General features: G+C 35.5%; 1 protein-coding gene across 1 annotated transcript; it reads right to left on the reverse strand.

Moving 5' to 3' along the window:
- Nucleotides 1–19,888: 19,888 nt before the first annotated feature.
- Nucleotides 19,889–21,204, reverse strand: LOC134840121 (sulfotransferase 1A1-like). The gene is made up of 2 exons (XM_063855812.1): nucleotides 20,552–21,204; nucleotides 19,889–20,283 (listed from the first exon to the last, which is right to left on the reverse strand). Exons 1-2 carry the CDS (start codon nucleotides 21,103–21,105, stop codon nucleotides 19,965–19,967), a joined length of 873 nt encoding a protein of 290 aa, XP_063711882.1. The 5' UTR covers nucleotides 21,106–21,204; the 3' UTR covers nucleotides 19,889–19,964.
- Between the last annotated feature and the right edge of the window lie 1,368 nt (nucleotides 21,205–22,572).

The following is a 22,572-nucleotide window of genomic DNA, read 5'->3' on the forward strand; positions in this document are numbered from 1 at the left end:
AATAGTTTTAAATCAAGATGATGGCACTGAAAATTAGAAAAAAGTGTTTTATCATAAGTCATATCCTCAGAGTGCAGATTAAATAAAAATGCTAGAAGGCTATAGCGATGTAGTATGCTGCCGTTTGTAGCATGAAGTGAGTCGATATGATGCAGATAAAAATTGTTTCTTGCATTTTTTAAATTCTGTTCGATGGCACTGTACCAACATTGATGAATTTCTCGAAGATCAATGAGGCCATTGACCGGGCTGTCGGGGGAATATGTGACTTTTGAAGTTGACCAGAATGGCATCTAAAATGCATGGCAGAATCGAAATTTTATCTGGAGCAGTTTAATGGGAGAATTGGCTGTTTCAGAGAATTAACGGTCTTATTCGATAACTGAACGAATTGGAGAGGTCGGTTTTAAGTGACAATTGAAATCAAAAACATTTCAGTGGTAAAGACACGTGACCATTTTTATTTTCAAGAATGCAGAAAAAGCGAAAATTCAGAAGTACGATTTCCGCTAGTAGAGAATAGACGCACGAGTCAAAGAGAAGAAGATTGGAATTGCGATCCACATTAATGTAAAAGAGTATTCCAAAAAACTGTAACGATTGTGCAGCTGCAATCGTTAAGGAGTAGTTCCCGAGAATTTGGAGAGGTATTGGGAGGATTTTGCTACCTTTCTTGGTCAACAACAAGACCGTTCTTCCGGAAGGGTCTTGGGAAGAGACATGAGTTCACTATTTTTCCATGTAAGTTAACCACACAATGAACTGGCTTTGGTAGAGACGGTTAAAATTAATTCAAAAACAAACGGATCAATTTCCAAAATTCTTAGCCGCCGGAAAGTTTTGCGATAATAGTAGATATTTTTTCAGAGGTGTAAGTTTTCTACATTTGACATTCAAAACAGGAACTAAACAAGGCAGTTGAACAATTCAACAAACTTATGAGTACAGGCAAAATTTCTGCCGCCATTGTGCAGGGATCAGAAGTGGTTCTAATGAAAATGCAAAGTTAGAAAGAGAATTTATTTGAAATTTTATGATGTCTGAGAACTTACATAATCGGTTTACAATAAGGACACTCAGACAAACGACAAGATCAGGATGGAGAAGCAATGGAATGAAGATGATGGAACGAAGAGGATAAGTGAAGACGTAAACAAGAAAGGAAGAGAAGGAGAAAAAACTTGATTGTCTTTGTGTGTTAAGACTTGAACTAATCAACCAAGTTTGATTATTGAACTTCTTAAATTTTTTGTTTTGATCTAGTTTGGTCAGATCAAACGTTGAAAACTGTTGCAATTGTTAAAATTGTTAAAACTGTTGATTTTAGTTATGACTATTTACTATTTATATAAATATATGGAGAACATAGGTGAGTATGTTTACCTATTTAAACACGACTGAAGTTTTCAACCTGTGTAAGATACAATTTCACTGTGTGGCGACATGGTAAATTTGAGTAAGCTCGCTCGGAAAGGGCAATCACGTAGTCTGAGGATCCGAGACTCAGCTATGTGGTTGTGTTCGCATGTAAACGAAAGCTGATCAAAAGTCGTTTGACTGATGGCCTAAAAATAGTAACTTTTTACTTAGCCCTAAACAGACCAGAAAATCAACTGGCAAGGTCGAGACGGTGCAAAACGAGTAGGATTAAGGTAACTGACGCCTGCCAGTCATTAATAGGTACTTTTTCTACGCTCCGTCGCTGTGTAGTACTTGGGCAAATGTTACATTCAAGAAAACTGCAGTATACCTACCAGCGCCAACCAGTGTTTCCATGGCAACGGGTTCGAAAATTACAAAGGAAGGGAGGTCTTTATAGTCGTTTCTTTTGCGGACTTCAGCCTCGGAAGCTGCATTGGCACCCGGAAGAACTCCCATTCGCAGATTAGAGTTTGCCAAACGACTTATACATGTGAAATCCCATGCCAAGGTCCGTCCTCGCTGCCATCGCATTAGTGTGTGTCCATCTGGTCTGCGTCCATCTTTGCGTAGCAGCCCGATAGGTTCTAGTGGGGAACTGACGCCGAGTGATTTTATGGAATCTTTAATGATCATGTTGCCATTCGAGTGTCTGATGAACTTGTGCTTGATCTTCGGGCAGACACGTGCGTGTCTTCCATCTGTTGCTGCGGCATAGCGACATTTGCACGTGTGTTGTGTGGTTACTTTTGCTCCTAGACGCCAGCTGAAATACGGAACTCATCATCGGACAAAGTCAGACCCAGTGGACGAGAAGGAAGGACGTCCAGCCAAGCACCTGAACCTACCGCGCGACAGCCGTGATAACGAGCAAGTGAGTTTTTGTCGGTACAATTGCTCAAAATGTTTGCGGATTGTTGTTCGTAGATAGGTTTCGTCCAAATTTTTTGAGCGCACTTGGGGGTTAAGTCTTCAAATCGGTGGTTGCTGAGAGACTCCCAGTGGTCGACGGCTTCGTTAAAAAGACAAGGATTGCTTATCTCAGGAGCAAGGCGGTGCCGTAAATTTTCAGTGAAAACAAAAGAAGCAATAATTGCTGATGAGCTGAGAGTGCTGGTTTTTTGAAGACCAAACCCTCCTTGTTTCGTGGGCAAGCAAACTTGCCTGAAAGAGACATCGGAAATGATGCAGTTGAAGATTCTCTCAAGTTCAAGGCATACAAGTGTGTCGATTTTGTCAAGTAAATCTGTGTGTTTAAAGGCAGGACTAGCGCGGAGGACATACATAAGTTTAGGGACAAAGAAACAACCTTTAATGAGAAAGAAAGCGGTTTGACATGGTAAAGAAGCTGTTCGCTGCAGGAGTGTCTTGAGTTTCGCAAGTTTGTCCACTTACTCTGCTCGAATCGACCCAGTGCCTAGACCAGCCCCAAGAAGTGTGCTGTCTTCGGCATCAACGCATTGAATAGTGGGAAATGTCTCAAAAAAACTTATTAAACAATTACATGTGACATGATGGTACGGTTGTAAGAAGAAGGCCCAGGACTGCCTCCAACAGCGTCAGAATGGCCACCGATGAGTTGCAACTTCTAAACAACGAAAACCAAAAGAAAGGAATGAACGAAGGAGTACCAAAGAAGGGTAAAATTGAAACTCAGAATCGTTTTTGTGCGAGAAAAACTCAAATGAGAAGCCAAGCAACTAAGTTTGAAATTGAAACTGAATGAAAGAAAAATTTTAGTTATTTTTGAGTTTAAAAATTGTTGCATTTTTATATTTGCTTTGTGTTTTTAGCTAGTGCTTTTAGAGACACTTACTTTTTATTTAGAGAGGCTTGAGTGAAAAGTATATTAAAATACTCCAGCCTGCTTGAGTGTTTTTAAAAACCAAGATGACTGTTCGCTTTGGGGTGACATAAAAAAAACTTGAGTAACCTCTTGAAGAGGGAGATTATTTAATTGTTCCTGCTAGCCACCGAGTTTCTTAATTTTAATATTCAGAACCAATAACAAATAAATTTCCGAATTGAGGAAGCATAGTAGAATAGTTTTAAATCAAGATGATGGCACTGAAAATCAGAAAAAAGTGTTTTATCATAAGTCATATCCTCAGAGTGCAGATTAAAGAAAAATGCTAGAAGGCTATAGCGATGTAGTATGCTGCCGTTTGTAGCATGAAGTGAGTCAATATGATGCAGATAAAAATTGTTTCTTGCATTTTGTAAATTCTGTTCGATGACACTGTACCAACGTTGATGAATTTCTCGAAGATCAATGAGGACATTGACCGGGCTGTCCGGGGAATATGTGACATTTGAATTTGACCAGAATGGCATCTATATGCATGGCAGAATCGAAATTTTATCTGGAGCAGTTTAATGGGAGAATTGGCTGTTTCAGAGAATTAACAGTCTTATTCGATAACTGAACGAATTGGAGAGGTCGGTTTTAAGTGACAATTGAAATCAAAAAAATTTCAGTGGTAAAGACACGTGGCCATTTTTATTTTCAAGAATGCAGAAAAAGCGAAAATTCAGATGTACGATTTCCGCTAGTAGAGAATAGACGCTCGAGTCAAAGAGAAGAAGATTGGAATTGCGATCCAGATTAATGTAAAAGAGTATTCCAAAAAACTGTAACGATTGTGCAGCTGCAATCGTTAAGGAGTAGTTCCCGTGAATTTGGAGGGGTATTGGGAGGATTTTGCTACTTTCTTGGTCAACAACAAGACCGTTCTTCCGGAAGGGTCTTGGGAAGAGACATGAGTTCACTATTTTTCCATGTAAGTTAACCACACAATGAACTGGCTTTGGTAGAGACGGTTAAAATTAATTCAAAAACAAACGGATCAATTTCCAAAATTCTTAGCCGCCGGAAACTTTTGCGATAATAGTAGAAGTTTTTTCAGAGGTGTAAGTTTTCTACATTTGACATTCAAAACAGGAACTAAACAAGGCAGTTGAACAATTCAACAAACTTATGAGTACAGGCAAAATTTCTGCCGCCATTGTGCAGGGATCAGAAGTGGTTCTAATGAAAATGCAAAGTTAGAAAGAGAATTAATTTGAAATTTTATGATGTCTGAGAACTTACATAATCGGTTTACAATAAGGACACTCAGACAAACGACAAGATCAGGATGGAGAAGCAATGGAATGAAGATGATGGAACGAAGAGGATAAGTGAAGACGTAAACAAGAAAGGAAGAGAAGGAGAAAAAACTTGATTGTCTTTGTGTGTTAAGACTTGAACTAATCAACCAAGTTTGTTTATTGAACTTGTTAAACTTTTTGTTTTGATCTAGTTTGGTCAGACCAAACGTTGAAAACTGTTGCAATTGTTAAAATTGTTAAAATTGTTGATTTTAGTTATGACTATTTATATATATATATATATATATGGAGAACATAGGTGAGTATGTTTACCTATTTAAACACGACTGAAATTTTACACCTGTGTAAGAACAATTCAACAAACTTATGAGTACAGGCAAAATTTCTGTCGCCATTGTGCAGGGATCAGAAGTGGTTCTAATGAAAATGCAAAGTTAGAAAGAGAATTTATTTGAAATTTTATGATGTCTGAGAACTTACATAATCGGTTTACAATAAGGACACTCAGACAAACGACTTGTCATTTGGTAAATAATTGGTGTATACAATTGTCAAGATTTAGGTGACAAGCATACAAAAACGAAGCTGAGAAGATCTATAATCTTGCTCAGACGATATTAGCAACTTTTATGAGAAAATCGGGGAAAGACGAGTCAATCGGAAAAATTTTGAACTTCCTAAAACCAGTTGGCAATAATTCAATCACAAAATAGTCTTATTTTTAAAAGCTTTCATTTCTGGCAAGCTAGTCAAGCTAGTTTCTGTAAAAAGAAAGTGTGACAACGTAAGGGTGTATGATTTAATTGAAAGATTGAATTTTGAAATAGTTTACTTCCATCTTAATAATTGAACGGTAACTCTCGTCCTACTACGGTGGCGACAGAGAAAATAACAAGAGGCAGAAAGAACAAGTGAGTTTTAAAAAAATTGAAAAAAACTCGAATTGATCAAAAATTGTCAACCATATCGTAAAATCAAACCAAACCTTGGAACACGTTAAAATCAAGTTTCATTATCCAAACCAGTAAAAATAGACAACAAAGTCTTTGATTTTTTTTATTCACTGCTTGGTCATATTTTTTCAAAGTTTTTTTGAAAAAGAAGAAATAATTGGACGAATTTTAAGAAAAATTGAAGAAAACCCAGCTGAAAAAACGTTCAATAGTTCACAATGACTGGTCTTTTTCTGAACTAACAGGGGGTACACACTAGTTGGACGGACATAAAAGGACATTTTTTTAAGTTGGAATCAGCGGGTAAGAACTAGAAAAACTGCTACTACAGGGTTAACTGTTCAAAAAACGAATTTCACCAGTTTTTCAAAACTGAGTTTAATCAGTTGATAATATACTAGAAAGAAGAACAATGTCCAAAAGCTCAAGATTCAAGATGTGTAGGTAAATTGCTGTGCACCTCTGAATCCGGGTAACAACATCTGTGCAGTTTTTCAGGATAAAAATGGAAACATTTTTCTGTTCTAAACATTTATCGAGTTTTTTATTACCCTTTGAATGCACGGGAATCTGCCTAGCTGAAACTCTATTAATCAAAATTGAATTTATTTTTTTTTCTCAGTTACAATTTCCTGAGCTACGAACTATTCTCGATATACACTCTTTTCTCAAAACCTTATCTTATAGTTTGCTAATTTTTAGATAAAATTCTTTTACGAAGTTTACTTTTCGTTTTGTCTCATTTCTTCTATGCGCTCTTTTTTTTTCTTACAACAAAAAACTTTCAAAGATCATTTGATTTTAAATTCAGCAATTTCTAACTTAGTTTTGTCTGTTTACGCATAAGCTGAAACCCCGTGCTGTTAAATGGGTTTCGCATAAGCGTGATATGCTTTCAGCAGCTGATCTTTACTCAAAACTTTTCTCAATTTGTAATAAATACCACAGGACCTCGAAAAAAAGTTTTAAATTTTAATTTTGTAATATAATCTACAAAGGAAAGCTTATAGCTGATTTAAACACCCAAATAATGGACTGGTTGTTTCTCTTCGAAAGTTATTCCAATTTAAAAATTTTGATTTTCCGCTGCTCTTTTTAGAAAGTATCATTGTTTTCGTTGCATTGTTTTTATTTCATTGAGGTCAGCTGTTTTTTTTTCTAATATTGTGCTGTTTTTTTTCAACGCTTTCTGATATCTACCGGTTTACTCACTGGTTCTAGCTGTTGTTTTTATGACAGTGTCGTCTGCATATAAAATCAGGTTAATTTGACTTCTTTTATCTAATTTAACATCAATTTTACACATGATGAAGAAAAACGGGCCTAATATGGATCCCTGTGGTACTCCATAATTCACATTTTAATTTATTACTCATATTTTCTTCAATCCAAAACCTTTCACATAGTATCCGCTTTCACTTAGCCTGGAGGTCATGCGATAAGGGAGACGTGCAGTTAGGCAGGCTTGCGGTCATCAGCGTAAAGTTGAGTTAATGCATTTATAAGGAAAAGGAAAAGTCACAACAATTTTTCACTGTTAGGCGTTTTACCCATATTGAAAGACTTTAGAATGAAAAACTCGATAACCCTTTTTACTCTCATAACTTAATTGTTGGCAACTTGTTCTCTCTGACCACCGCGACTAAATTTCCTTTGGTCTCGCCGGTCGCGGACTCATTGCTTCGGGCCGCAAAGTCTGAAAACACCAAAATTTGGTCGCGACAATCGGATCATAAAACCGCAACCTCCACCCGGGTAAGTATTTTGTCAAGCTGTAAAAAATCTTATCCAGTGGTAGATAAGTAAATACGTCAGAAAAATTGGTATAAAAAACAATTTCGAAACCAGTTTTCGGAACAGTTTCGCCATAACTTTTTGAGAAATGATAAAATATTTATTTAATGCAGAGCTTTAATCACACTTTAATTTCGTTAGATGTTTAAATACTTTGAAATATCTGACGACAGGCCTCGTTTTGGGCGTCAAAAATCATCAAGTACTTTATTACACTTCTTCTCGGTAAACAATGTCTGAAAATACCAGGTTTTGGTCGCGGCGGTCTCGAAACGTCCACTTTCGGTCGCGGCAGTCTAAAATGCCAAAATTTGGTCGAGTCAATCGGATCATAAAACCGCAACCTCGACCCGGGTAAGTATTTTTTCAACCTGTAAAAAATGTCATCCAGCGGTAGATAAGTAATTACGTCAGAAAAATTGGTATAAAAGAAAAACAATTTCGAAACCAGTTTTCGGAACAGTTTTGCCATAACTTTTTGAGAAATGATAAAATACATCTTTAATACAGAGCTTTAATCACACTTTAATTTCGTTAGATGTTTAAATACTTTGAAATATCTGACGAAAACCTCGTTTTGGCCGTCAAAAGCCGTCAGAAAATTAAGTTAGATTTTAAAAAGCTAGAATTTAATTTGAAATACTTTTGACTAAAAGAGGACAGTTGTCATTTCGTAAATTATATTCAATTGCAATGAAAACTGAAATTTCATAGTTAATTTTGATCGTTGTAACATCACTAAAAATAAATACAGAGAACAGCACATTAGTTCTTTCCATTGAAAAACATAAATCAGTGGCAATTTAACTTGAAGTCTTTCGGATTTAAATTAATATTTACAATCTGTTATATAGCAATAGTGGGCTTTTTTACCGTTCACTCTCAGCGACGAAAAACAAAAGGTTTTGTGCTTTGAGCCTTTGATTTACAAGGGTATAGAAAGTAGAAAGTAGCAAATAGAAAGGGGAGCTGAAAAGCGGGGGAGGGGGGGGTCGCTTTTTTATGAACTGATTGGACCCCCTGACCACCCAAAAGAGGTCGTCCTTTTGGTGATATTTAAAAAAAAATCATTTTTCACAAGGCTAATCTAAAATTTTTCTAAATACTTTTAGTGGCGCCAATACTAATTTGAAGGGGGGAGCGCGCGCCGAAAAAACGCCATTTTTTGATCCAAACTTTCCAAGATGAGACTATACATATCTTTTTTCCTGTTTTTCAAAGTTCGCCGGCGGCGCAGAAAAATTGGTTGACATTGGGAATTTGTGATTTCGGAGAGCTCGGAAAATTAATTAGCCGACCAAAAACAGTAATCAAAATGTTCTATTTTTTTTCTGCCAACCCCATCCTCCTTGAGAAACGACCAAACTTTGATGACGACTCTCCTATAGATGAGACCAAATCTGGTAATGTGAGTTTGGACTATGGTAAAAAAATTATCAACCAAAATCCGAAATTATTGATTAACATACGTTCCATAATTTGAAGACAAGAAGTGAGGCAGGGGGCGGTAAAAGAGCCCATAAATGGTTAAAATTGATTAGTTATCATGACAGCAGCAAGCATGGGCGCCTATTAGTATGAGTGCTATAAGTGAGAAGCAGAAAGCGAACCAGGCCATCACGAAACACCAGTAGATTTTGGCCTCATATACCAGGCCAGCCGGCGCTCCCAGTTGACGATATGCATCCTATTAGCATGCGGGCTTCGCGTGTAAAAAATATTTGCCTTTTTCCAGGCATTTTGGCATTTATCTCAATACGCAGATCATGTCAATTTTGTCGACCTATTTCTGGATCTAACTAAAGAGTAAGAAGACTCTTTTTTGTCAAAAAAAAACTTCGCCAAATTTTGTGAAAGAATGCCAAAAACTGAGTCAATTCTGTTAAGTTCTATCTCAAACTTATTTAATACAGCAGTAAGTTATAGGGTTTCGAACAACTGGGAAAAAATGGATATGATTTTTGAACATAAACTGATATTTATCAAGAATATTTTTATATCTGGCTATGGAATTTTTTCCTTCAATTATTATTTCAATTGATTTATGATCATAATGACAACTAATTTGGGCGAAGCCCGTGTGCTTTGACCTTGAACTGAGCATGTATGCAGAGTTCGACATTGTGTAGATCGTCGACGTCGTAGCCATCCCCGTCGAAAGTGGCCACTGGGCTAATGTACGTGGAGGACATAACACTCACTGAGATCAACTTGAACAAGGCTGCAGTTCATAAACAACACAAACAAAAGTAATGATTGAGTTATTACTCTCTAACGTTCCTGGATTGGGTGGACGAATGATTTCCTCGAGGTGGGGACAGATTGTCACAGTTTAGATCAGAGTTTCCCCAATTTAAATTGAAAAACTTAAGAAAACTTACCAAAAACGAAAAGGTTTTTTTCGATAGGTGGGGGTTTACCTGGGGTTATTCCGTAATTTTTTGAAATTATTTTGCTTCAAAACTTACTGGCCAAAGTAGCGAACACTATATTGAGTGCCCTCGCCAAACAGCTTGCTTGAAAAAGACATCCTCCAAATTCAAAACACAGCAAAACGCCCAGTGCTATCTGGAATATGAAGCCCACTATAATCATGGCCCCACAAGCCAGACTCTGCACTCCGAAGGCCTTGAAGTCGGCCGTCTTGCTTTTTCCCCGGCCTGGAACTACGACATCTTCCTTGCCGCCCAGATCTAAAATAGTCTGATTAATACGCTGCAATAGCGGTACCAAGTGGAAATTCTAGACGCAAAAAAAACGCCCTTGAGTCGCAAAAAAGAGAGTTTTGCTCACCAAAAGAGCTCAGTCTGGAGTTTGCGGAAATAAGAGAAACGGACCATGGTTAGACAGGCTGGATAGCCTTTCAAAGATCCTCTGCGAATCGCAGAAACCACAATTAATATTATTTATTATTAATGATTCATTTTGGTGTATCTTGTTGTTTTTAATTACGTTCCCTAATCGCAAAGGTTTAATTCGTGAAAAGTAGCAAAACTCCCATAGCCTAAATGATCAAATTAATTGTTTTAAGGGGTGGGAATTCTTGATTTGGTACCACAGGGGGATAGTTAACGCTATGCGCCATTCGACCAGAATGCATTGACCGTACCGCGACAACTCGCAACGAAAGACATCTCTCAAAAATTCAGACAGCGACAACTCGCGAAGTTTTAAAACTAATTTCGTATAAAATCCTACCCTCTGTTGGCAAGCTCGCAGCAAATTGGCGCGACTGGCGCGGTGAGTTCATTGCGAGTCATCTTTCAAGGCGAGTTGTCTTTTATTGCAAAATATCGCATTACGTGTGAATTAATTTAGAAAAAAAACGAACATTACGCCGAAAACAGCAAATAAGTGTGATATCCGCGAAAGGAATCAAAAAATGAAGTGTGATAAAGAAGTGACGAAATTACTTTTAGTTATTCGAAGTGACGTGCATGACAGGTAACAACCAGTTTTTTCGCGACAAGTGAAAACCGCAAAAATCAGAAAACAGAAAATTATTTAAAAAGTCCGGAAATCTCGATCGCCTGACTAAGAAACTAATTGCGGAAGAAAAAAAGCTTTCCGGGAAGTAATGATTGTGCCGCAACAATCTTTACAGATCAAAAACGCTGAAATTGAAGCAAATAACCCTTTCTGGTGGTGAAAAAAAGTGCTGGTTCGACGAAGACTGAGAAATCGGAAGCGTCTGTCTTTGGACTTTGAAACAGTTCCTTATGCATTTTTTAGCTCTCCGGACATGTTGTGAATTATATTTTATTAACAAACAATATCATTTTCAGGACATGAGGAAGCTAGGAGTGAGGAAAGCGTCAATCCTTTTCCGATGAATGGGGTTATTTTCTCTGACTGAACAAAAAAAAAGAATATAAAAATACTGTAGAAGCCGTTTTTAGGAGTGACCTCGTAGTCTGGGAATACTGAGACCCAGCTACGAGCTCACATGTTTCGAATTGTAACAAAAAATTGCATGAAATTAAATTATTTGCTTAGTTCGGCTGATAGCCTTCAAATCGAAACATGTTCGTTGACCTGATCTTATAAAAGACCATTTTGAATTGGCTCTGGTAGAGACGGTTAAAAGCACATAAGGCTTGTTCTTGACGCTAGCGATACGTTATAGGATTTAACTTTACTTTCAGTCGTTATGCATTTTCCGGGCGAATGTTACTCTAAGGATATCACATAGAGCTACTTAAGCTCTTATTATTTTTTCATCGCAATTTTTTTTTTCATTTCAACACTTGAGTATGAGAAACTGTAATTGCGTTTCAGCGGAAGGTTTCGATATCAAATTTTGTTCTGATTTTTTGCTGATGCTGACTTCATTTGCGACTGAAAACTCATCTTGGAAACTTAGAAGAGTAGAAGTTTATTATTTCCTTTATTAGAAAATCTACCAACTTTTAAAATAAAACGCGGAGTGATGTATTTGTTATCCACTAAAAAATTATCTTGGTCAAATAAACTTTTGTCTAATCAATTTTAAAAATATTGGCTGGCTACGCTACAAATAAGTATCCAGGACTGCTCGTGTCAAAGCGAAGCCTTGAATTTTTCGATTTCCTATACAACGTTTTTTCTTACAATTTCTCCCAAAATGTAATGTCACGTATAAAGATATCTGTGTTTCTCAGTTAGTAACCTTTTATTTGAACCAATTAGTTTGCCTGAATTCATTTTGGAATGATTTTTTAAAGCTGGATCAAGTTTTTGATCACGCTATGCAATAAGAGAAAACAAGAGTGCAACATCTCAGCCAAATCAGACAAAATGTTTTTTTTTTCATATCCTGTCGATTTTGTGAAACCGATCTTTGACGAAATAATGTCAATGTCGTCCAGGGTATATAAGAGCAATCAGTTAAAAACTGCCAGTGAAAAGTCGAAAATTCTGCAAAGGAAAAACATCCGAGCTCAAATGTTTTGTCACTTTCTTCGAAAGTCAGAACAAAAGCTTGAACGTTCGTACTGATAAAAACCCAAAATACGGCCAAATTGACATTTTTTTATGTTGCTTAACCAAAAACTAATGCAGGTTTAATATATTGGTTAAACTGTTATCTCGACATAAAAAAAATTGTTTAGATGGGAAAAACGCAAATGAAATTTGCCCGATGAAAGAAAAACTACATCGGGCGTGGCTTTCAATTAGTTTTTGCTTCATATTCACATTTGCATAGTTACAAGCATAAAAACTGTTTATCTGAAGAAGCAGTTTCAATATCCAAGCAACTAGCTCATTGTTAAGTTCAGGGGAAGGTTTCGATCTCAAGGGTACTCAACTTGAATTGATACCTTGTCATTTTAAAAGTAAACAACCAGGGGATCGACCCGAAAGTTTAAGTTAAACAAAAATCTGAGAGCATTCGGAAGATCTTAGAGAGGATTGAAAAATGCATAGGGCTGAGATATACTTAATCGATGCCAGAATTTGTTTCTGCTTTAAACTCTAAAACAATGATTATTAAATAAAACTTTATCGAGAGGCCAAAATTGACTCGAGACGAAAAGAACATTCGCTCCACACTTTTTTTAGGTACAGTGAAATAAAAACACAAAAACATTCGGTTTAGCCAGTTAATCTAAAAAGATTTAGCCAGATTTTAAAAATAACAAGGATAGCCGGATGCTTTTTTACGTTTTTTTTTCAAATCGGTGTCGTTTTTAGTAGGTGATGTGACTTCGGAACTCTACAAATGCGTAGAAATTTACTGAACTGGACATCATTGACACCATTTTTGTTCAAATTAAACATGCCAAAAAACAATAACATTTTTTTCACTTTTTGCAAAATAATTTTATGACTTTTGTAAGAAAACGTTTATGGTCAAGGAAGTACTGAATTAGACATTCTAAATTAGTTTCCTTATTTAGTTTTTTTTTCAATCCTGAAAATGTATTTGATATAATATTTCATATAACAGTCGCTACTCGATTGTTTTACTTCCTCGAAATTGAACTAAAACTCAAAAACTTTCAACCAGTTTCTCTCGGCACTGGGACACCTTTTTGAAAAAAGTTTAAAACCATATTAGTGGCTACATTTAACTGTAAATTGAGTTTCTACTAAATTTCTTTTATGGACTGTTTCATTCATCAGTGAATCAAAATCCAGACAAGGTTTTACATTGATCTAGAGTAAAAGACCAACTACACTCAACAAAAGAGTCAGTAATTGTTTTTGTGGAACTAAAGTTTTTTTAATGATGCATAAATTTTTCCAGCCTGCATGGAACTTTTCAATCGAGTAAATAAAAAAAGTTCATGTCACATGAAGCAATCTCAAAAAATTTTTTTTTGATCATTAATTTGCTATTTCTACCAATTTCGTCTGTTTCTGAAAAATTCCCGGCGCTTCTTGAAATATTTATAAAAACTTACTGCGTACAGCGAAACTATTATCTTTTTTTTCAGATCTGGAATTAAGAGATAAATTTTTGACATAAGAAATTGAAGAAGTTTTCAGAGAAGGTAGCCATGCTTTTTTTCAAGCAAAACTTCTCTGGATTCTAACTAATTTTTGCCCAAAATTTTCTTTGAAATTAGGCATTTCAGAAATCAAAAACTTTTTTTGAGCTTACTTTTGTCCTTCAACATACGCCACGTTTTTTAAAACTAAATTTAAAGGTGGATTTTATAAACTAAAAGTAATATTAGATGTTTGCAGATCAAGTTTATGGCTTATGATGCAAAGTCTACTCAAAAATGGGCGGGCCAAATATTCTCTAATTACAATTGACTCGACTACCCGAAAAATTCTTGACCCTGATGATTCTCTAGCCTCATAAACTTGCTCCAACCGCCTCATTTTAATTTATAAAAATGAGATGCGATCAAAACTGAGGATTGAAGCGAGGACCTAAAACATTTAAAATGTTCCTTCCGACCATTGAAAATGGGGATGAACTTTGTATTCGGGTGTGTTTCAGTTTTTTTCTTCTTTTTGTTTTCCACGCAAAATCAGCTACCATGAATAATCATTGGACTAGGGTGAGTGATAAATTATATTAAAGCCCTTTTAGTCGTAATTCGAACCACTTTAAAAAATTTCAAACAATTTTTACAGGTGTTGAGAAAAAACGGTTTAAAAATTTTGGTTTTTCGTCTAATATCGAGCGAGTGAGCGCACTTACTTTAGCTTATTTATGCTTAACTTAAGCCTTGAAAATTTAGTTTTTCTCAGATGAAGTTAGTTTTCGCAGTTTCAAGTATCATCTTAGGAATCAAAAACTTTAATTTTTTTTTTTTATTTTTTGTTTTTCTTGTTATTTGTCTTCAAATTTATTTTCGAATTTGCATATTTCATGACTGACAAAAATGCCCCAGCTCTATTTTTTCGCTATGATTTCTTTATCAAATCAAACCGAAAAAACGACACTAATTGGTGAAATAATTGTGTAGTAAATTTTTAAGACTGGTCGGAACATTCTGTGCTACTTGCACAGTAACCGATTATCCTTGTTGTTTTTTGGTTTTTGATTATTGATCCATCCTTTAATCGCAGTTTAATGTTTCCTTCAACTGATATTTCGATGAACCTATTTGTTTCGTACTTGAACTAGTTTGTGAATTAGTTTATTTGTTTTTTAAACCCTATCCGATTCGAAATTTTTTTGAGATCACACTTCAACGTTTTCTAAGCATGCTATTGAAAGCATTTGAAAAATTTGAGTTTCAAATAAAAAAGAGAAATTGTTCAAAAATTGACTCGATGAATTAGTACGATAACAGTAACAATTCTTGTTTTTCTTTTTGAATGTCTGCAGTATCGTTCGGGGGGGGGGGGGGGGGGGCGTTCCTCCCTCAAAGTTAGCCATTTTGGCGCCAAAGGCTCCGTAAGGAAAATTTTGAGGTTGTTCAGCGAAAAATGGACGTCATAAAGCTTACCAAAAGTTGGGGATATAAAGCAACCAAAAGTTGGACGTCCAAAAGTTGGACGTCATAAAGCAACCAGAATTGGGGTGGGGGGGGGGGGGGGGGGGGGGGTTGGTAGTTCTTTCGCCCTCCAGCAGCACGCTACTGCATGTCTGGTTCAACATGGCGCAACAAATATGTTTTGGCTGCTTTTTGCTAGTCTAGCTGTAAGTTTTTAACTTTTTGTTTTATCGCAAGTGTCAACATCTGTGGTTCCACTGGCAGACTTCCCTTTCACACACAACTTGAAGAACCCGTATCCCGCTTCAAGAGAGGCGTCACTTTCGCTGATGCCCTCCACCGAAATCATGAAGTCCATCAGAGAGAGAATTCCAAACACAACTGCAAGAAAAGAGAATATGAAGGCCATAATTAGAACCAGCAACCATTGCTTACACGCCATGATTCACAAAACCCGTCGGCTACAAGTATAATAGTTGAGTCCCTAAAATTTCGACGATCCCTCGAGAATTTTTAAAGCCTACCATCTTCCGAACGCTGGTGAGCAACTTTTTTTCGTGTTTTTGAAATTTTCTCAAATATAACCGGACCCATCTTTCTTAATTATTTTTCCAGGGACCCAACTATCAAATTTGTACCACCCGTCCTCAAGAAATCTAAGAAGCTTCTAGACACTGCTTGAAAGTGAAAAAATTACAGTGACCGATGGTTTTTTGCAAGGATTCTTTAATTTTGAGCTTAAATCATCAGAGTGTCCTGTCTGTTGTTGCTTCGTAACTCAAATCCTGAATGATTGATATTGTTTTTATATCTCGAATGATTGTTTTCACCATTTTATCGATGTTTGGAATGATTTTGAAAAAAAAACACTAGAAGAGCACAAACAGTTTAGAAAAAGTTTGCATTTTTTTGTGCACTGCGTTTTTAAAGAACAGCATCTAAAACACACTAAGAACACTAAGCTTTCTCTGGTGCACAGTTTAAAGTTGCATCGAGCCACTAAAAAATTGTTTTAAGCGTGCTGTATGTTGTTCGCTAAATGCTGTATACCACGTAGCATGTTGTGTTTTAGTTCTAAAATATTGAGACGTATTCAAAAAGGAGAAAAAATTCCTTCCAATTTTTGAACAGTTTGTTTTTTTGTCAACTTTCTCAATTGTTTCAACCATTTTTTTCCAGAAATTAAAGGACCATACAAAATGGATAAAGGATGCTCCTACCCAAAAACTCCTGCATTCTCTTGCTTGTATTGCTAAACTACCCGGGTTGAAGTCCCGCCATTAATCATCGCTTTTTCTGTGGTACCCCAGTGATCGTTATTTTCCAGCGCTGATTCATGTATAAATTAGAGATTTTCGCATAACTAAACCTGCGATATTTCAGAGCTATTTTAGTAATGATTCCGCTAACGCTTAAGAAATTCTAACTCAATCTAGTAGCTTTCAAGTGAGAGAGAGTATGAGTTGATAAGCCTTAAAACTTGAGATTATCTAAGACTTGGTGGCATAGAGGTAGCCACTAGTGGATTTAGGAAGGGGGGAGGGGCTGCTAACTCAACGGAACCCCCTTTTTACTATTAAATTTTTTCTTAAGGCGACTTCGGCGCTAATTTTTACTAATTTTAAGGGAGGAGCGCGCGCTAAAAAAACGCGACTTCTTGCTCGAAATTTTCCAAAAAACGCCTTTTTTTTTTAAAAAATTTGGTCAAATTAGGGTCTTTATGGTGTTTTGGGAGAGCTCAGAAAATCAATTTGGTCGACCTAATAAAAAGGTTGACAAAATTTTCAATTTTTTTTTGAAAATCTGCCCCCCTCGAGAAACTCCTATATCCGCGCCTGGAGGTAGCATACATGACTGCAAAGTAGATGGTTGCGTGATCGAATCCCGGCAGTTTAATTATTTTACTCATGTTGACAGAATTTTTATTGCTGTTTCCTCGCTGAAAATTAGCCAAATTAGCCTATCGTTAAAAGTTTGCTATTGTGGCAATGAACATCGATCATTCATCGATGGCGATCGATGTATTTCTCAATTTTTATCAATAATTTTTCAAGTGAGCTCATCCCGGGTAGTGCTTGTTTGAAACTTGCATGTGTGCGGTATGTTTATGCAACTGCTGCACCACAGAATTCTGAAAATCAATCGGTAAGGCACGCCCAACAACAATGTTGTATGACAAGCATTCTCCCATATACCAAGAAATTGATTTTTTTTACAATTTAATTTCACAAAATATTTGGGATGTGTTTGTGACTTGTGATTGGTAAAAATTTGATTTTTAAACTATCAGACAAGGATAAAGGCATACATAAATAGCCTTAAGAAAAATAAGAGTTTTTAGCGTTTTTAAAAATAGCTATCCAGAGAAACAAAAAAAAACATTTTTTTTTTCGTGGATCCAGGACTACTTTATGCGCACAAAAAATCAAATTTTTCATACATTTTTTTTTGAAAATGTTTGTTAGGGTATCAAATTCGATTTGCGGTTGAAAAAAAAAACAAAATAGTTTTTGGGGCAATTTCAAAATTACTTGGAAAAATACTTGTATCAAAAAATGCTAGTCATATAATTTCCATATTTTCTTTTTTAATTAGTACGATACACCGACTTTTAAGACAAAACATGAAAAAAATTCTTTGAGAATTCGATGACACCATTTTAGCAAAATGTCTGAAGTTTGTATGATTAGTATTTATTCCTTGACTTAGTGTATGGGTTTGTATGACTAGTATTTTTAGTCTATGGAGGTCAACCCGGGTGAATATGGTTTGCAACATTTTAACTCATTTCGATCACATGTTTCAACCATAAGCAAGGTTGAGTTCGAACATGCAAGATCATATACCTGGGTTCAAAAAAAAAACCGGACATATTTGAGCAACTTCGATCAACCACAATTCAGCTCAACCTTTCTGCTCAGTATTGTTAAGGTTTTATTTTGAGCTCCTCCACTGACAAAAATACATTAAGATCAGTATAAATTGATTTTTTAGAGCTAATACAAGATATGGAATTCTGTAATATACAGCCCATTTTCTTACGTTGATCAATTTTTGACGAATTTTAACTGTATTACTTTCGTAGAAAAGATTGCTTTTAGTGTCTAAAATTTGACACAAATCGGTTTAGATGGATTTTGGCCTAACACTAAAAACAACAAAAGTCTCTAAAAAAAATTTTTTTTGCGGTCTAGAAAAAATCGGTTTTCTAGTCTAATTATTTTGAGTGTCGTAACGAAAGTAACGGACTATTTGTGCTCTGCTCGGATGCAGCTTTTTCTTCTTCGGACAAATTTCAAATTCTGGCGGAATTTTTTTATATCATTCAAGAGGCAATGTTGTCCTTAGTTTGGAGCTCAGATTTGAAAAAAATTCCCCTGTAACAATTTTTTGTAAAGTTATGGGGGTTTACAGGTTGCCATTTTGGCCAATTTGGGACATCTAACACGCGATACAATTCGCGCTATTAACACGTAAGCGGAGATTTAATCCGTCTTAGAAATGGATTCAGAATGGTTGAAAGAAGCTTTTTGCCATAAATGTTGTGAGAAAAATGAAAAGTTTTTCATTTTTTATTACATTTATTTTTTAAATGTTATTACTGCTCCATAGATCATAAAAGACAGTCGGAACATTCAGGGCTTCACCCTGATACGAGCAGTCTGGTTCAATTTTCAAATTTATTAACTCTTATTTTTGCTCCAAATTTTGAGCAAAAAGTACGCTCTAGAAAGTTTGTTCAACGTCACAGTGATTTACATTTACTTGAGGAGATGTTTTCTTCATTAATTTCTCGTGGATCTCTCTTAAATTGTTTACTCTGAAAACTTTTTTTCGGAATTAAAATGTCAAAGTTATCAAAATTTCTTCAACCATCCTTGTTAAGATCAATACTTTTAGTCCAATTTTAAACTTAAACTAGAAAACTCACAAATGGCACGGTTTAATTTCCCACAAAAAAAATCGGACCTAATTATCGTCTTATTCTTTTTTTTCAGCTCAAATATCAGCATTCAAAGTTAACTGATCAGCATAATTTAAGTTCTCGCTAGAAATCATAGCGAGAAAAACCAAGGTGGTAATTAATAAATTTTCTAGTGAACGAAGAACAGTGGAAAAAATAAAACAATTAAAAGATCGAAACAAAGTTCACAAGTATTTCAGGCGCTGTTTTAAAATGATTTATTAATGTTTTAATTTTTGCGTATTCTATGACATTGAATTCTGCTTTCAAAAACCGAAGCTTATGGCAGTTCGTTATAATTTGTTGACTGGTAACTTCCGATAATTACGGCTAATTTACACATGAAATGAAATGTTATCAATCAGCTAGCTACCCAAAACCGATCTACCTCGAAGCCGAAACGGGGCAGAAATAATTTATCTTATATGGTTCCAAATTAGTCAAATTAATAAAGAGAGGAACAAAACAAGGAAATCTTCATTGGTATAAAATGATTTGAAATAAAAAGTATAGATTAAAATTGACTTGAATTGATTTGAATAAGTCTGATTCAGTTTGCTTTCAAGTTTCAAAAAATCGAACCCATTTAAAAAAAACAAAACATGAATTGAAATCGAAATTTTAAGCTTGAAAATAGGATCATTTCAAATCAATTGAAAATTGATCTAAATTCTTTTTATTTACTTTATAATTTACTTTATATTTACTTGATAATAAAATGGATCCCGTTCCATTGTTGTCAGTTTTGGAAAAAAATCGACCCTCAAAACGCCCAGGATAATAGAACACAAAACTAACGTGTTACAATCCGAGTTTTAAAATACCTTTAACTCCAAACTGAATTCAAATAAACTTCTCAATTATTTGATCTCCTTCAAAAGCTTTGATAGTTTTTTCGTCAAACTTCTCAGCATAGCCATCAGGGAAAAAAGATGCCCATCTTCGAGTTTCTCCAATATTGACTTCGCTCATATCTCTAGTATTCTTATTTATATCGGTTTTCTCCTTCATTTTACTGAATGACGTCAGTTCTTTCAAGCTGTCAATCATGGAATCTGACATTTGAGGGAGTTGCAAGAAACTGTTCAAAGAACGAACTGTTTCTTCGAAGTTGGTTTGTAGGTCTTCGTAGTGTATAATCAAGTTGGTATCTCGGTGAGATCTGAAAACAATAACTTTGGAGCAACTTAATTCTTTCAAACGGTTGATAACTAAAAAATTACCGAAAGGATTGGTTTTTTGTTTTCTTGTTTTATTCTCTGTTGAAAAAGTTCCTTAAAGAAAAAAATGTAGTTGATATAGCAATTAATTAATTACAATTTAGCTCCAGTTTTTAGTTAAAAAGCGTGCCAAACCCTTTTTAACAAAAATTCTGTTGGTATATTTGTTTTTCGAGGCCTGGTTCGTATACAAAAATGAAAAAAAAAAACCTGCAATGCTGAATCCAGTTGCAAGTCCAGTTCCACCAGCTTCCATAGTTTACTTTTCCTTCCAAAAACGAGTCCAGAAAATCCGAAATATCTGGCGACTTCAAGTAACGTTTTAGGAGAAAACTTTTCCGGTAGAACTCGAAGAAACTCAGTGCCACGTCTTTCGGATTTCGAACCAATATTATGCTTTTTTTACTCATTGAAAAAATTTCACGGTTTGCTAAATGCAACGGAAGATGACTTTTGAACATTCTTGGACTTTTTGTTACTTTTTCTGCGTTTTTCAGCCCAGTTATTCCGTTCAAATCAAACTCCAAATAAGGAAAAACTTCAGCAAAAACAAAATCATTCTGCAGAAAATCGGCTCCATATACCATTCCTATTAGAATTTTTGAAGTCCAAGTCGTCCCAGATCTAGGGTAAGTTGATAAGTGGATGTCGGAAGGATTTCCCTGGAAATCTCGAGTTGCGAGAACTGACTGAATCGTTGATGGGCCTTCAAAGTTGACGCCTTCTAACGTAAAAGGATCGGGAGTTTTGAATTTTGATTGCATCTTGAAATTGAACAAGTTTAAACCCAAGAACTTAATTGTGCTCAGCTGTGCTGAATTTAATTATATTACGAAACTGATGAAGAGTTATGCAGGAGTAAATAAAATAGCATAACCCAAGATTTGTTTAATCAATTAAGTTGCTTAAGCTCAGCTCGATCAAACAAGCTGCTGAAAGTCATCTATTGGACATGCCTTGTTACTCTGTTTTAAAAGGATTGAATAACCAGTCACCAAAACTATTTATGGTTGAGTTAACATATGCGTGGAGAAAAAAGCATAACCATCAGGAGCTGATTTTATGATTTTAGGGGGGGTTTAGACATCCTTTTCTGGGATTCAACTTTTTGGCCTCCCAAAAGACTCCCCTAGTTGATCAAGGGAGATTATCTTGCAAAATCGTGCAAGACAACCTCCGTTAAAGATAACCCTAATTCTAAACAGATCTTAAAGACACAAATTTTTTTGTGAAAAAAAACTTTACACAAGAAGACAAGCAAATTTTTTTACCAGTAGACATTTTAGCAGTCGCAAGTAGAAACTTTTAAATACTTGAATAAATCAGCATTAAAAAGAAAAATATAACCTTGTAAAAAGATGAACATAATTATTTATCGGATTTATACAATTATACAAAATATCTCAAGCTAATTGACTCACTCTACTCATCAAAGTTTTGACAAAAGAAACAAAAAATTGAAGCTTAGCCGTTAGAGTTGCAATACTAGTTGAAACATTGCAATGAAGTCAAAAAAATGTTTTTGAAAAACTTTAGGTTGAAATGCATAAATTATAACGACAACTTGAGACTATTTACACTACGGAAAATGAAAAATCAAAAAATTTAAGAAACATTTTAAAGTTTATTTACCCTAACTTTTCATTACAAGGTCAAACTGTGCATTCTCTGCATTGTAAGCGGAACCCGCAACAGGCCAAAATCAGATTTGTCGCGGAATCCGCAAAATTGCAACTTTTCTTTGATCTTCTATGCTGTTTTGGATTCCACAAACAAATACCTAAATCATTGTACCGCTCAAAATCGCTCGAAAAATAGGCGAATTTGCGGAATCCGCAACTGCATTTGCGGAATCCAGAACAGTTTGTGGAATCCACAACCAAATGATAAAACATTTTTATCGTTAAATTGAGCTGTTGCGGAATCCGCAGCTGTAAGTGGAATCCGCAAATTATAAGTGGAGTCCGCAGAATGTAAGTGGAATCCGTATTTTGTTTGCGGATTCCCTTTGCATATATTTATATGTGTAGTAGCTTTTAAAATCATATCTTTTAAATCATACTTTTTACGGAATCCACTTACAGTTGCGGAATCCAGAACAACTAGCTATAATTGCTTGTTGCAGAATCCGCAACAAAACAAATGTGCCGACAAAAATTACGTTACAGGTATATGCATGTGGAATCCACTAAAATTTTGTTTGTGGAATCCACTTACATTTTGGAGCTTAT

Source organism: Symsagittifera roscoffensis, chromosome 2 (assembly GCF_963678635.1).
Source record: "Symsagittifera roscoffensis chromosome 2, txSymRosc1.1, whole genome shotgun sequence".
In the NCBI taxonomy this organism is placed as follows: domain Eukaryota; kingdom Metazoa; phylum Xenacoelomorpha; order Acoela; family Convolutidae; genus Symsagittifera; species Symsagittifera roscoffensis.